We start from the raw sequence: 15000 nt of genomic DNA, 5'->3' as shown, positions 1-15000 counted from the left end.
ATTGGACTCGAGAAACGCACCGAAAGAGCCACTGCGGAGTAATGTTCGCACACCTGCCTAGTGTATCGTTGTTGCGTGGCGCGTATGACCATTGTTACCTTCAATGGCGCTAAAACGATACTAATCGAAATAGAACAAACAAAAAAAACACCACAAACACTACGCGACCGATACTGACCTTAGCACTTCCTCGCGCTTCCTCTTCGATGCCGCCGTCTTGCGCACTGTTTCATCCCGGAAGCTGGGTGAGTAACGTTTCTCGAGCTTTGAACCACCCATGGTCGTCGCTTGCATTACACCTGCAAATGGGAACACGGAGAAAGGAGGAAGATCGGTGTGTGAGAACGAGGCACACAAAGTAGAGGTGATGATGATGATGATGCCGGCCGGCCGTCCGGCCGGATTCGATCGAACGTCGATTGATGGATGGATTGATAGTCAACAAACTTTGTCGGTGGCATGTTATCGATCCTTTTTAGTTTCTCCTTATTTCGGCGGGCGGGTTTCGGCGGGCTACTTGGTGGCACGTGGAACCGAAAATATCATTCAACCCATTTCCCGCCACCGTACACCCCACGTGCCACTGCATTTCATGACTAAGGCTTGCTGGTGAATCAAGCCGAGGAAATGACAAAGTGATTACAAAGCAGCGGGAGTGATATGGATAACCTGGGAGACACTTTTTTGTTGTAACCAAAAGGCGCTTTCCGAGAACCGCCTCATGGTTCTACGCTCAATGGAGGCGCCAGGTAATGCACGATTTATTTTTTTGTTTTCAACAGCAATATCGGTTTCTTCTATTAAAAAAAAAGCTATTGGATCGAATGATGTTTCCACTCAATGTTAATCGATTCGTATTCGTAGACTTTTCTATAGCGTGATTCATTCCTTTCAGTACAACACAACTGTTTCTTCTTCCTTTTCTAGGGTACATTTCCATCGTAGGAAAGGCAGAAGCGTGTTTGACTGCGTTATACAGCACAACTTTTATGCTTTTGTTACTCCAATGAGCTCATAGTGTTGTCAGTGCAGATGTCGAATACAAAAATTGTCTCGCTGACTTGGCTCTGCAACTTCGCTAAAGAGGAATCGATATCGCGCTCGTTCTCGCTGCCCCAACAAACACCATAACCGTTTGAGAATAACACTTGGACCTCGTATGCTGACAAAGTATGATCATAAGATGCCGAAAAAATCGTTAAAAAACGCCAGAACACCCAGCTGCTGCTGCAATCGCAACTGGTTGTGACCTTCAGAAAGGGCGGGGGAATGTGAGGTTACTCCTGGCTCTCCGCCTTTGCTCGGTGGTTACCAAATAACTCTACTGCATGGTCAGCCCCACAACGACGCAATACAATATGCTGCAATATGCTAGTCAGTCACGGTCTGGCCTCACGGGACCACCACCACCACCACCACCCTTTTTTGAATGCGTATGCGTCACGCAGCGCAGAAGAAACAAAACGCCATCGAGCCGCCCGGAGCCCTTTGCCTAATGATGGTCCGTCACGCGTTATTCATACATGAATGGGAAGAATGGGAAGACTGGGAAGAGAGCATCGACGATCACGCGGGCAGCACAAGAAGAAAACAGATTTCGTACGAAACAGAACCAGAGGAAATCAGTTCGCCCCGGCTCCCGCAGCTCGATAAACACATTGTCATGACGTCATGGCTTCGACTTCGTTGATATGCTGCTGCTCGACTGGTTCGGCCCCGGGCCAACTGTGTGCGTGCGCGGTGGCCTCTAGGCTCAAGAGCAAGCGACAAGACTCTGTGAGCACAAGTGTAACGACCGAGCCTTGTGTTGGCTTGTTATCTGTCTTATCATGGGGGTGCCGCCTTTTTCTTGACCTTCTCTTACCTCGCTCGCGTTGTAACTTATATAGCCGCACACATTCCCGAGTGCATATAACACAGGAAGGACGTTGAAATGCGCCGCTATCATAAACACCACGCTCACTAATGCTCTCTCGGTTCCGTCTTAATCCGGGATCGCTGGCCACTTGAAATCATTCATCAAAAGCCGGAGCCGGTATGGTATGTAGCAAAAGCGCGTTAAATATGTTCTGCTGGCGAGGAGGTCGCGGTCGAGAGAAACATTTATACCACATTCCTCATTTCCCATTCATCTCGAACCCCTGTGTGGCAACGCAAATCTCCGGTGGATGGGCCCGGCAACCAGAGACCAAAGGATTTGTTTATTTGCAAACTGTTCCCCTAGATTTTCAAACCATAGAATCAGAGGCAACGAAGCGGGAGCGGTTGAGCGGTGTGAGTAATAAACGTCCTAAAGAAAATAATCAAATATTACTACTCTCCTCTGTCTGGCCTTTTTGGGTTTGTTCACTTCTGGATCAAAAGTGAGAACGGATCGTTTCTAAAATCTAACAATAAATTTAAGCAACTCGGAATCCAGATCAGACAGCACGTAGTACTACATCCAATCCAACATCAGTCGTGTTGAGCGTGGCTTGAGTAGCGAGTAGCGCTATAATAAGAACGCGTAGCTCTCGTCCGTCCAACCGTCTCCGAGAGAGAGCGGCCCGGAATTCCGTGCTGGATGTGTGTGCGCTCTGTGTAGCGTGTTTTCGTTGTATCAAGTAGTGAACAACTTGAACCGACTTCTAGACTTCTAGTGAGACTCTGGCCACTTCTAATCTCAAGATTGAAGGTACAATCACGATGACCGATAGCTAGTGTAACCTTTATGATATCCTAGAGCCGAGACACAAGCTGCATATAGGAAAAACTGAACAAATAACAACTTTACTCTTATATATTGCTTACGGTGTTTGATTGAAAGCACTAGCTACTCCCTTCGGACGGAATACATAACAGCCACCGTATGGTAGAGCGTTGTAAGTGCGCAAGCCATACCGTAATAGCGCCGTATTGAAACACGCTCGCTTATAGGTCGGTTTTGAATGAACACGTAATACAGAAATGGCGAAATGAAGGAACTAAAACACACATTGGGAAGCGCATTCCATCAGCGGCAGTATGCCACAAAGAACCCAAAGGTCACCTCCGTCCTCTTTCACTATCTATTACGTGTCTCCTCTAGAATGGCGCATGTGTGGCTCAGGTGCTCTGCTGTCACTAAACTACATTTTACGTTGTTTGTTTTGCGTGTTTCGTCGCAGCACAACACTCCAGTGCTATATGGCCCCCACTCCTGCAGGTTTTCCATTCCGTTGCTGTAGAACATCGTAATAGCCTTTTGCCAATAAACAACCGCTGCAGAGAGAGAGAGAGAGAGAGAAAGAGCTGCTCATCGGACAGAAGAGCATTCGCATTCTTACAAAGAAAAATGTTTCCACGAAACGAAACAACGCATAAATACTGCACGTTATTGGACGTCGCAGGATCGACTCTCCGAGGAACAACACCACCACCCGCATGAGCAATCAAATGCCATCGGTAATTTTCCACACCCGCCCGGCATAGCGACACAAAAGATGCATTTTCCAAAGCATCTAACCTTGAGCGTGCGTCACCCACAAGGAGCGTCTCGTTGCGGGAATACTTTTCTTTTCTTTAAAACTACCCGCCAAGCAACAGGCCACCGTCTTACCATCTTACGCTGATTTGTGAAAGTATAGAGCACACGATGGGCGGGTGCGGAGCGCTGAGTAACAACGCAGCTTCTTCTCGCTAGCGCAGCTGTTGACCTCCCCGAACTGTATCACACACCGTGGAAACCAATTCGTGACACACTTCTGAACGATTATTCTGGACGAAAGATCACGACGACGATGGCGACGGGGACGTTGTGGACACCGCGTGTTGCCAAGCGCGTCGCGTGGGAAAATTCCATGCATGCTGAAGATATGCTCTCCATCACGCCCAGAAGTGGCTGGTGACAACGCGCTGCTCTCGTGATGATACATTTTAAAAATTCCAACAGAATCGAGAATTCGAGGAGTGGAAACATTCGGCGATTCAATGGAATGAGTTCAATGAATTCATGCAACACATTCAGGATGGAGTATGAAGGTGCCAATGTTTCGAGTAAAAGATGGCACAATCATTATTTGTAGCAATGAAATTATACAACATTCTTGACTGACTACAGAGAAAGCCACTTGCTGAGAGTGATGTTTGGTCAACACGCGCCGTCACACGGGGGGTTTACTCGCTCGCTCTCTGACTAAACCCCATACCCCGGACGGACACGTGCAAAAAGTTAATTAAAAAGGCTCAACCAGGGGCCCTGCGCTATGCAGTGGGCAATAAAGTCACGGTAAGTATCCGGACACACATCGGTGAGTAGATGATACCAGGCGAAAAGATGTCAAACAACACCGGGCGGTCCACGTTCGCCCCACGGCATTCTCACGCACCCGCACGGCATGGCCGCGGCCTTTGGATTGCATGTTTGTGGCAATCTTGAAAATTAATCACCAACAAGGCGAGGCGAGGAAGTGGGAACCCTCGCCGCACCGCACCCGCGAGGTTACTCCAGCAGTGATGATCTGGCAAATATTTCAAGGAGCTCTCTCGGCCACCGTTCGTTCGACCGACCGACCGACCGAAGAAGATGTTACACATTGCCAATCCACCCGCGACCTCGCGCGCATTGGTGTGTCGTCGTCGTCGCCGCCACACGGCATTCCGTCCTGGCGCCATCGATACGGTCGCCGCCAGTGGCCATTAAAAATGACAAAAATAGCATCGGAGGAAGCGAGGAGCGGAAGATCGACTACCAAAACCGGACACCGCAGTGACCGCTTTGGAATCAACTCTCATCGCCGCCGCCGCAGCCGGCCGGCAGCACCCTCGGCGATTTTCACATTTCTTTTTCCCGGAAAACCGGCCGCTCAACCCAGATTTTTGGCGCAGAGCTGGCAATTTGTTGGCATTTTTGTGGGGTGGCATCGATAACTTACCTCTATACTTTGGAACGAACTGCTGTATATCGCTGGGAATGTTTTGATAGAATTCAAGCTCACGCAGGTTGAGTGGCTTGATCACAGTGCTCTGGTTCAGCAGCAGAAGCCTGGTGTGGCCGCCGACCTGTGGGACGAAACCAAAGTAGAATTCGAGGGACGATTAGCACGCAAAACACACCGGTACACCAAGCGGCCTGTTGGGATGGCCAAATTCTAGTACCTGATTATTGAGAGGGTATAGAGCGATCTCATCCTCGTCGCTCTCGGTATCGTGTAGCTGATGGTGCTGATGTTGCTGCTGAAGGTGATGATGGTGGTGGAGGTTGTGCAGAGGATGGTATTGCAGATGCTGCGTATCCTTCTCATCTTGCAGCTGGAGGTGTGCGGTGTGCAACAGGTGCTGGTCACTGATCTGATGATACCCGCCTTGGATTAGCTGTTGCGTTTGCTGCTCCTTGCCGCTCCCAGCGTTTGTAGATCGACCTCCCAGCAACGATTGCTGCTGTTGCTGCACTTCTCGCAAGTACGTCGAAAGATTGTCAGCACCTTTCGTTACATGAAACGCGTCAGTGGCCTGGCAGCACTCATGATGCTCCAACTGTGGCAACTGTCGCTGCTGCTGCTGCAGTTGCTGTTGTTGCTGCTGCTGCAGTTGTTGTTGTTGTTGCTGCTGTTGAATGGCCACATTGTACTGAACAGATCGCTGCTGCTGTTGCTGCTGCTGCTGCTGCTGCTGATCTTGCTGCTGCTGCTGTTGCAGTTGGCGACTACTGTTGTAGTTGTGGAAATTGAGTTGCTGCAATGTCGTAGATACATGTTGCGCCGCAGTGCGTTCAATATCTCCCATGCCCCAATCGCCCAGAAAATATACCATACCCCTGTACCGCAAATTGTGTTATTCTCTCTCTCTTAGGGGGGGGTCGGTGGAACAGTTCACTACCGCCACCACACCACGACCGTATCAGAGTGCTTTAATGCTACAAGTTTTGCGAGGGATTGATGGCAAATTCTGCTGCCGGCATTCAAACAATGCTCACTCCTGCTCCTGTTGGTTGCTTTCTGCACCCGCTGGGTGCTGCTTACTCAAGAGTAAAAGATATCGTCGTCGTCTCCGATAAAAAACAGGCTCTGCTTTCTCCTTGTCTGTGGAGCACTGGCGATCGATTGAAGCTGAAATTGGAAGAGAAAGAAAACGATCTATTAAACACCATTGCTTAACTAAAAATAAATGAAACATAAAGCATGCAAGGATTCTACTAGCTCGCAATCACCACGCGCTCGGTAATGTGTGATCACTGATAATCGGTCAAACAGTTCAAGCTTTCGTACGGCTCCACAATACAGCGCACGCTCGCAATTGTGTTGTAATTATTGAAAGCACGCGCCTCCAAATCGTTGCCGATGATTATCGGTAACCTTTGAAACATTCTCCTTTCGCGCAATTTAACGCTGATTAGAAACCAGTCACGAACAATACGACAGCCTCTTCTCAGCCTTCACCGCGCAATCACACTCAAGGTGCCTTCTTATCGACGCTTCACGTTCTAATGCATTCAAAAAATGTTTGAAACCATGATTGAAACACTTGACAGATGATGCTAACCTTTCGTTCACCTAAAACAATCGATTGTTTGCCACTTGTTTGTAATCGAAAAGACACGAAAACCCAAACAATGTCCCGCCCCGCTGTATGCATAGAATGCAACACACGTGGCCAAACAATGGCCGATGGCATGCGCGCGCTGATGGTCACATTCGGTCACCTGCCGATTGCCATCGCATTGGTCCCGATCCTGTCTGATTTTACGATCTGACACATCTCGGTTAATGAGATTACGGTCCTATAAATACAAGTGCATCGCTCGCGATTTGCCACACGCCTCTAGAAGGGGGCGCGATCTTTCCGCCTGCATCTGCAAAACCAGGAACTGAGTGACGACCAGCGCGCGCGTCCGCGAACAAGCGGCAACCGCGTGCGCCGCGTTACCGAACCGAACTGCACACATCAAAGTCACAGTGTGTCTCTGCTGTTTGTAATCCCGGAACCCAATCAGGACGAGCGACCGCCGGCCACCGTGTCCTCCTCGCACCAAGAAACTTACATAAGCAAGCGGTAGCTGGTGGCTGGTAATTCCCAAACCGTGGACGATCAGCGTCGTGGATGTGTTGTTGTTGTTGTTGTTGCGACAACGAACGACCCTACCCTTTGACATTACACGAATTGCACTTAGCGCAGACTTCGCAACAGCGCAACACATCGGCACCAGTCACGTCAAGTGTCTGCTGTGGCCACCCGGTACACCCGATCGCTGTAGTTGGCGGTACACGAGAACGAGACCAGAGAGGCACGATACTCTTCAAATTCTCTTTCCTTTGCTAACCCTTTGTTTCGCTTAGTTTTCACGTCACGACAAAGAAAAGAAAATGATAGCTACTTTCTAACTGCTATTATTGTCGTCACCGAATACGAGAGACAGAAATCTTGTATTCCCGAGGGGGCACACTTGTCTGCACCCGCGAAACTCTGTGTCCGCGATGATGTTTACCGATGAACCATTTAATTTGAACTGATCATCGTCCGGGTCCGCTGCGGGAGCGTGAGCACAAATCACGGCGCACAGCACTTTGTCCGCTCAAACTCAGAACACAAGTTCTCTCGCGAGGACGCGCGGGTTCTTCTCTCGCCGCTTCTGGTGGTTCTCCGTGTGCTCATCTTCTTGTGTGTGCCGGGGGGTAACACACCTCATCGTCGGTTTGTATGTGAGTTTTTTTTTTTTTGCTTTTCCGTCAGTTAGAACTGTCCGTGTCCGGTGGAGTGAGATTTGCCAGGATACTTAGGAAGAGGATACCTATTTTAGGACTGCTCGCTGCATGAAGCGAATCAGTTCACTCCACTCCACAAGAAGGGGACACACCACGATCGTTTGGCCGATCAAACATGTCACCAGCGTGTCTTTCTCGATCGTCGAGTCGTGCGCGACGACAGCTCCCGGTCACCGGATTGTCACGAAACGGAACCAAGAGCACGCCTCCTACCCCCCTGGCCCCATTAGTGGACACTAGACGAGCACGTGTCGCCGAGGAGTTGATTCGAGAAACGGGTTTTTGCGAAATCACTCCAAAAGGATCGCCAGACAGTCAAACAAAGCAGCAGCATCGGGCGACCATGAGGCAGTAACGGTACTCAACCCCCCTTCCCCGCCGGTGTGTTTACGCGTGCCGTGGAGTGGGTTCAAGGGAACACAACAACGCCGATCACCGCCCGGTCGGTCGCTGCTCGATATCCGGCAACGAAAATCCGGATATTAAAGATCGCGATCGGCGTGGTCCAGCTGTTCTAAGGCGAGAGATCAATCGCCATCAGACGGTGTGGTAGCGCACGTAGTAGCCAGTTTATGATTAAGGCGCCGGTGCTGGCGGGCTGTCCACGCATACCACCGCGCGCACGGATCCGGAATGGTCTTTGTGGTCTTTGTGTGGTTGGGCCGAGACCGTCGACGAGATGGAATCAGCTGATGGCGTGTGTACTTAAAAGCAAAGGCAAAGCCTGTCTGTTGTTGTTCCATAACCACACCAGACGGAGGAGCATGCTTAGCGGAAGGGCAGAACGGGGACACTAGAAGCACGCGCGCACACATGACACTCCGGCGACGACGACGAGGTGGTGGCCGATCAAAACAAATCAGACAGCAATGCGCCATCACCACCTAGCCTCGTGGTGTAGGTCTCTCTCTCTCTCTCTCTCTCTCTCTCTCTCGGTCTGTTGGTTCTGTTAGTGTCCGTTGGGGATGGCTCGCTGCCCTGTGTCTAACCTGGGTGTGTGGCACGCACACAAGATGAACAAACACAGCGGATTAAGACGGCCAAGCATGCAGCTCGCTTCGTCCGCATCCGCGGTTGCTAGCGTACGTCTCGAACCGAACCGAATGAGGGCACGGAAGTGTTTAGTGACCTGCTAAACAGGCGGCCGCTTGTTTTAATCATACAAACAAACATACAAATCCGAATCCCGATTACCGCCAATCACCGATGGCAAAACAGGGCTCGCCGACTGCCTTTTTGCGAACTGCGCACTGATTGCAGTGATGAAACATGATGCCTTAAGGGTACTTGACAGAAAGACAAACAATACAATCGAACCCTTTTTCCACCGTTAAATGGATTGGCCGTTTCCTAACGGGGCGTGAATCACGGCAACGCGCAACATGACCCCACGACGATGGCGAGTGATTCACACATCCTAATAAAACCCGTTGTCACCCCACTGGGGGGGGGGGGGGGGGGGGGGGGCGACGCACACATACACTGTGCGTATCATTCTCTCTCTCCTCTTACGCACCGCGCACTAACAACCGCAGTGTCGACTCGCGATCGTGACGACAAAGTGGAACAGCTGATGACGATGGCGATGGTGATGATGACCGTCAAATGAGTAGAGCGTGGGAATTACACGCTCGGTACGGTACGGCTTCTTCTCACTCTGCTCGCTGGTTCTCTTCTTTTCGTTATTAGCGGCACCAAACAGCGAACAAACCGCTGGGCTGCGCTGCACTACGCTGCGATCGATGAGCGGAATGGTTTTGTTTTTTTTTTTGGTGTTTGCAATCAAGCGGTCGGTAAGTGCTGTAAAGAGAGCGTAGCGAATGATAAGGGACGTGTGCTAAAAAAGAAGAAAAGAAAAGCAAATGGTTCGTTCGTTCGTTATGGGTTCAAACACGGAACGGACAGAAATTTATGCAGAAACAGACAGTGAGAGGTCTTTTGCATACACTAACAAGACGAAAACACCGTCGGGAAGAAACCATACAACGATAACCTATCGCATTCTAAGGTAGGAACTACCCCCCCCCATGATCGACCTTATCACTGACTGTTTTAGAATGTCGCAGGCCATCCGTGTGCCTACGAATCTCGCCGACTGTCACTGCCAAGGTCACACTGGACTCGCCTATAATCACGCTCCGGTCCCCAACACACCCACCGCCGCCCGGGGGTGAGTGAAAAAGAGTTCAAGAATTTCCGGGAATAGAACCCAGACATAATAGACGTAGCGCTATTCACCTTCTGTCAACAGGGGTTTGCAGCGGGTTTCCGCGTTATTATCGAAGCGCTATAATGAGCTCAGGTGTGACATAAACGCATTAAAGTAAATCCTATGTGTCCCTATGAGGTGATGTAGTGTCCACATCGGACGAGCAGTGCACTTCCCCGTCTCACAACGTGTTTTCCAAAGGATTGTGTTCTGTCATAGGTTACATAGGCAGGAATGGCGATGGACAATACGTTAAGCAGCACAAATAACTTGGTGGGGCTTTAGAGTTACATTTGGTCGATATTGTTGCCAATTGAATTAAGGATCTGTTTAGGTGTCGAATCCATTAAGGTGGAAACCCCATACTGCCGTTTATTTAGTTCACAATAAAGGAGTAGTATGATCTACCAGATGTATAATCTTAAATCTGCTGTTTTTTTGTCCGTAAAACCACATTTAAAAAAATAGAAAACCAAAAAATAAATTAATCCAAGTATTTTTCCTTGCTAGCTATACATTTTTCCTATCTTTTGGGCAATGTGGGTGTACCATGCCCAAAAAATCTTCAGTTAGCGAGACAAACCACTCGTCATGCCATTTTCCGACAACTTCATACAAATCGAAGTGCTGCTCGGCCAGCGCGTGACCGATCGTAGAAAAGTGGTGACATTTGGAATGGTCCAGGTCCAGTTAATTAGCGGGGAAAGGGAGAACTGCCCAGTTTATTGAATTCAAATAATTATGGACCATTTTTGATGAGTGCGCCCATGCGTCGCCTTGCTGGAATATCATCCTCTCATGTCTTTGATCATAAATCAGTCTTGTTTGACGCAAAGCAAGTTATATTTTGATTATTGGCTGGTACCCTAACAGTTTTACAAGGCCACAACAGCTCATAATAGACGACATCCATTTGATCCAACCAAACGCACAGCATTGTCTTGCGCGTTCAGAGCGATTAGATCTTGCGGTAAAAAGTGATAGTTGACTGGGATTTATTAACGATTTCCAATACCACATTGTCACCAGAAGTCTCTACAAGCATTTCATGTGATTTGATCACTGATTTTTCCAAATTAAAGGACAAAAATGGAGCCTCCCCGAGAAAGCTCTTTTTCTGGCACAAAACTAGACATGAAGGGATTTGTTTGACGATGGTAGAAAATAATACAATTAATCATATCTGGGATGAAAAAGTAGTTGCAACATATGGCCATGCAGCTCTTTGGTACGACATCCTTGAAGAGACAGGAGTTTGCAGAAGGAAACAACTGTGCAGTTTAAAAAAATGTAATTCAGTAACAAGAAGACACAAAAATCCCTTGCAATTACGTCTTAAGTAGAAAGCTTTCTCCTCTCTTTCTTGCCATAGCTCGCAATTTGCAACACACTACTAGTCAGTCGCGCCAGACCAGGCCAGGGCTGCCACACTCGTAATCAGACCGCGTTCGCGATATGATAATGGCGCATCTGAACGCGCAGCATCATCATCGTCATCCGCGTCGTCGATAGTTGCTAATAAGGACAGCAGCTAAGCAAACCTTCCACTTGGCACAGCTGCCTTACGATCACTCCTTTGCCGATCGGCTACACTACCCGAAGCACCCAAGTTATCGCCCTAGCGCCTCTGACGTCTCAGAAGCATCTTCGCGATGCGTTGCCGCTACATAATTGCAATAAGAGCTCTTGCGGCTAGTGCTGCTGCTACCAAACGCTGCCAACATTCGAAGGGGGTGATGATCTCGCGAACGCTTAAGAGAGACGACTGAGGACACAACACCTGTTTGTCGAGTATGACTCGCGCGAACGAAGGGGGGGGGGGGGGGGGGCTTGGGAATAATCCAAATTTCGCAGCCGCAACCACAACAGAACATGCAATCTGATCTGTTCCGTCGGATTGGGCTGGCATTGGCCTCGTGCACGACATTTTCGATGAAAAATGGACCCCGCCCGCCAGCCCGCCAGCCCGTCGTGTCGTAAAAGTTCTTGAATACCAGGTGGCCAGTCGAGGAACAACATCCCGTAAATCACGCTGATACACAGCACCACGTGGTGCAAAATGGGGAGGTAGCCAAAGGAAGTGTGATGAATCGTTGGCGGACGATCGGTCGGTTTCACAGTGAAAGTGCATCCTTCGACGACCTGTTAACAGGCGCGCTCCTGCTTTCTATTTGATTTCTGTTGCCGGAATGTCCGCCGGATGTGGCGGGCACAATCATCGTCATTTAGTTTTACGATTTCAGCCTCACATTCTGACGCAGAATACCGGTCAGGATAACCTAAGGGCAGCATCCGCTTTAATGTGAAATCATTTTTTTTTCTTTTCGCCTAAAAACGCAGACCAAAAATTTTTGGTTTACGGAAACGGAAGGATCTTGAAGAGGTCCTCTTCCGTTCTCGCTCTCTTCTCTTCAGAAACGCTCATCAGACCACAGCAAAGCCATGAAATGTCGAGTGTGCAACGCGGTACACGTGGTGTTCTAGAGTGATTTAGTGTCACACCACTCGAACTTGTTCAATGTCAAGCAGCGCGATGTGTCATGCCTCCGGCACCACACCAACCCCGACACTGGCGACTCCTTCCCCCCGACGGAACGGAATGGACAACGACCGGCGGAGGATAAACCTGTTCCGTCAACAGCGATTTATGAGCAATATGAGACGATGTCTATGCGCGTGTGTAGCTCTGTTTTCTAGACCCAGAGACGATGATGATAACATGCAAACACAGCGAAGTTTTATGATGATTATTGTTGTTTGCACTGGAGATTGATGCACGGTAAATGCAAAACACACACAAACACCCAGAGTTTACCTTTCAAGCCGCCACCGACCAGGATACGAAGCTGTCTGGGACAACAAGAAGATAACCTACTCCCTCTCTCCGTGTTTTCCCGCGAATCTTCCTGCGTGTTCAAGGCAATGAGACGCGTGGCACCAAATGATACCCAATCCCATTCTCTCAACGCAATCTAATCTGCCTTTTCCAGCGCGAATTAGAAGCTTTCTAAAAGACTGAAGAAGCTCCACCGTATGGACGCGATAAACCAGAGATTATACCAGAGACACCAAAGGGTGAAATGTGCTGCATAACCGAGGATTAGGGCAATGTCTTGGCCACCGAGGCACAACATAAAGAAGCAACCGCGGGAACCACGTTCATCTCTACTAAGCCAATAAATGCGCCGAAGCTCAGGCGCAAAATCTTCGTAAAGATAACGACGCCATCAACCGGTGCTGCCGGCGTACACAGAACCAAAACAAGGATGTTTTTCGCAAAACACGCTCCCAGCGCGTCATATCACGCACGATATGGTGGCGATTAGCGCTGCCGGAGGACGTCATAGCACCCCATTCGGATTAGTCATCGTTTTAAGCAGCGCTTCTAAGCGTTCGCTAGAGCTAGATAAGAGCAAACAACGACAACAACGACGCGCGGTGGCATTGATCGAAGATAACACCAAACACAGACGTGTCCACGTGGTTTGGAGCATCTTAAGTAATAATTAAATCAGTAAATCGCGTCTTGTTGTTCCTTCTTGTTAGTGATATCCGTTCTTTCTCTCTCTCAACAATATTTACTATGCAATGGTCACGCGCCAAAAAGTGAAAAGTGATTGTTTCAGGCCAACACGAACGCGGCATTAAAATGGTCGAATGTTAAAAATAATGCGCCAAATTTGTAACCATATTATAAATAAATTTGTCAAAAGAAAATGTTACGAACAAGGCGGGGAAAAGCAATGGGAGAACAAAAGGGAACCCCCGGTTGCCGCTTTGACCGGAATTCCCTGACCATAACTATGACGGACAGGTTTTGTGAGTAAAATATGCTCCTCCTCCACCACATGAGAACACACAACAAATCTGTTCGCGCACACCCCATTTTAGTGTCAACGAGTACGCCGCATCGTATGTCTCGAACCTGACAGCAGCAGCCGCTGCCGCGTATTCTTCTTCCCTTGACCTTGACAAGTTGAAGCATCAAGCCTGCCAGTCCACGGCAGGTGAAGAACCGAACACATGACATCTGACTGGACGCGACGACGACGACGACGACGACGACGACGTAGCGCACCACACGAGCAGTCAAGGTTTACAAATCTTTGAAATGTGTTTTTTTTTTGCTTCCTTTTTAAAGCAATCAGAATGGGAGCTGCTCTCGTTGATGGGAGGAAGGAGGACACAACCGACGGAGCAGTAACACATCCGCGCTTTAACACATCTGGCAGGGACGCGGCGTCCCAGGCGAACTGAAATGAAACATTCCAGATCTGGCGTCGTATTTGGGAAAAAAGGAGGACAGTCTACGGTTGTACCATTGTTCACAGTTTAACATGTTGCGTTGCTACACAATTTTCGTTTAACATAATTAGCATCCAAATTCACGAAAGCGCGTCCACGTGTTCGACACATTTTCGCACATCATTCCGGTGCCTTTTAGTGGATTGAAAAATGCGAGCTATCCAGTGAGATCCGCAAACATTTCACATCACTCAATGACAATTTGAATCAAAATGTTGGTCTACCTCGTTTGAAAGTGCGTGCTGGATGGAATTGAACGATAAAAATATTTGATAAAGCATGAAAATCACGCCAAGATTATGAATAAATAAATACAGCAATAGCTCGTTCGCCCAGATGCCAACAAATCTCGTTACAATATTACAACAAAGGAACGATGATTGATATGCACACTCTACCTTCCTTTCTCAACCAATTGGCAATTGTTTACAAAAGGAACAAATAAAAACAGGGCAATATTTTTCCTCAAAAAGTTATACAACGTTAGCACACACGCCAGTACTTATTGCCAGTACGCCAGACCTACCAAGAACGAATTGTCCACCGAGTTATTGGTTCCAACACGCGAAGAATTCACGGGTGCGGCATTCGACATTCGGTTCGATCTCCGCCGTGCACGCCATCATCATCGACGACGACCGAAAAAGCAATCAAACCAGACGGGTAGATTGGGACAAATGTTTTGCCAAAGTAAACAAACACATTTCAACACTCAATCGGCTTGGCGCGCACAGCACAAAAATTTGGCTACCAAATCGGAACCGCCAA

At 48.7% G+C, this 15000-nt stretch overlaps 1 protein-coding gene across 3 annotated transcripts in view; it reads right to left on the bottom strand.

The window, feature by feature from the left end:
• Positions 1–15000, bottom strand: part of LOC126579011 (uncharacterized) — a 25040-nt gene that overhangs the window by 4291 nt on the left and 5749 nt on the right. The window contains exons 1-5 of one of the 3 annotated variants that reach the window (XM_050242210.1): positions 7331–7443; positions 6998–7204; positions 5116–6065; positions 4893–5019; positions 179–299 (exon numbers count right to left, since the gene is read on the bottom strand). In XM_050242210.1, coding sequence (XP_050098167.1) covers positions 179–299; positions 4893–5019; positions 5116–5769 — 902 coding nt within the window. In that variant the 5' untranslated portion in view covers positions 5770–6065; positions 6998–7204; positions 7331–7443. Of the gene's footprint in view, positions 1–178; positions 300–4892; positions 5020–5115; positions 6066–6997; positions 7452–15000 lie in introns of those variants that run through there. The other 2 variants (XM_050242209.1, XM_050242208.1) reach the window with 2 other exon arrangements.

This window comes from Anopheles aquasalis, chromosome 3 (genome assembly GCF_943734665.1).
Source record: "Anopheles aquasalis chromosome 3, idAnoAquaMG_Q_19, whole genome shotgun sequence".
NCBI classification, from domain to species: domain Eukaryota; kingdom Metazoa; phylum Arthropoda; class Insecta; order Diptera; family Culicidae; genus Anopheles; species Anopheles aquasalis.
This window is presented reverse-complemented; position numbering and strand designations above follow the sequence as displayed.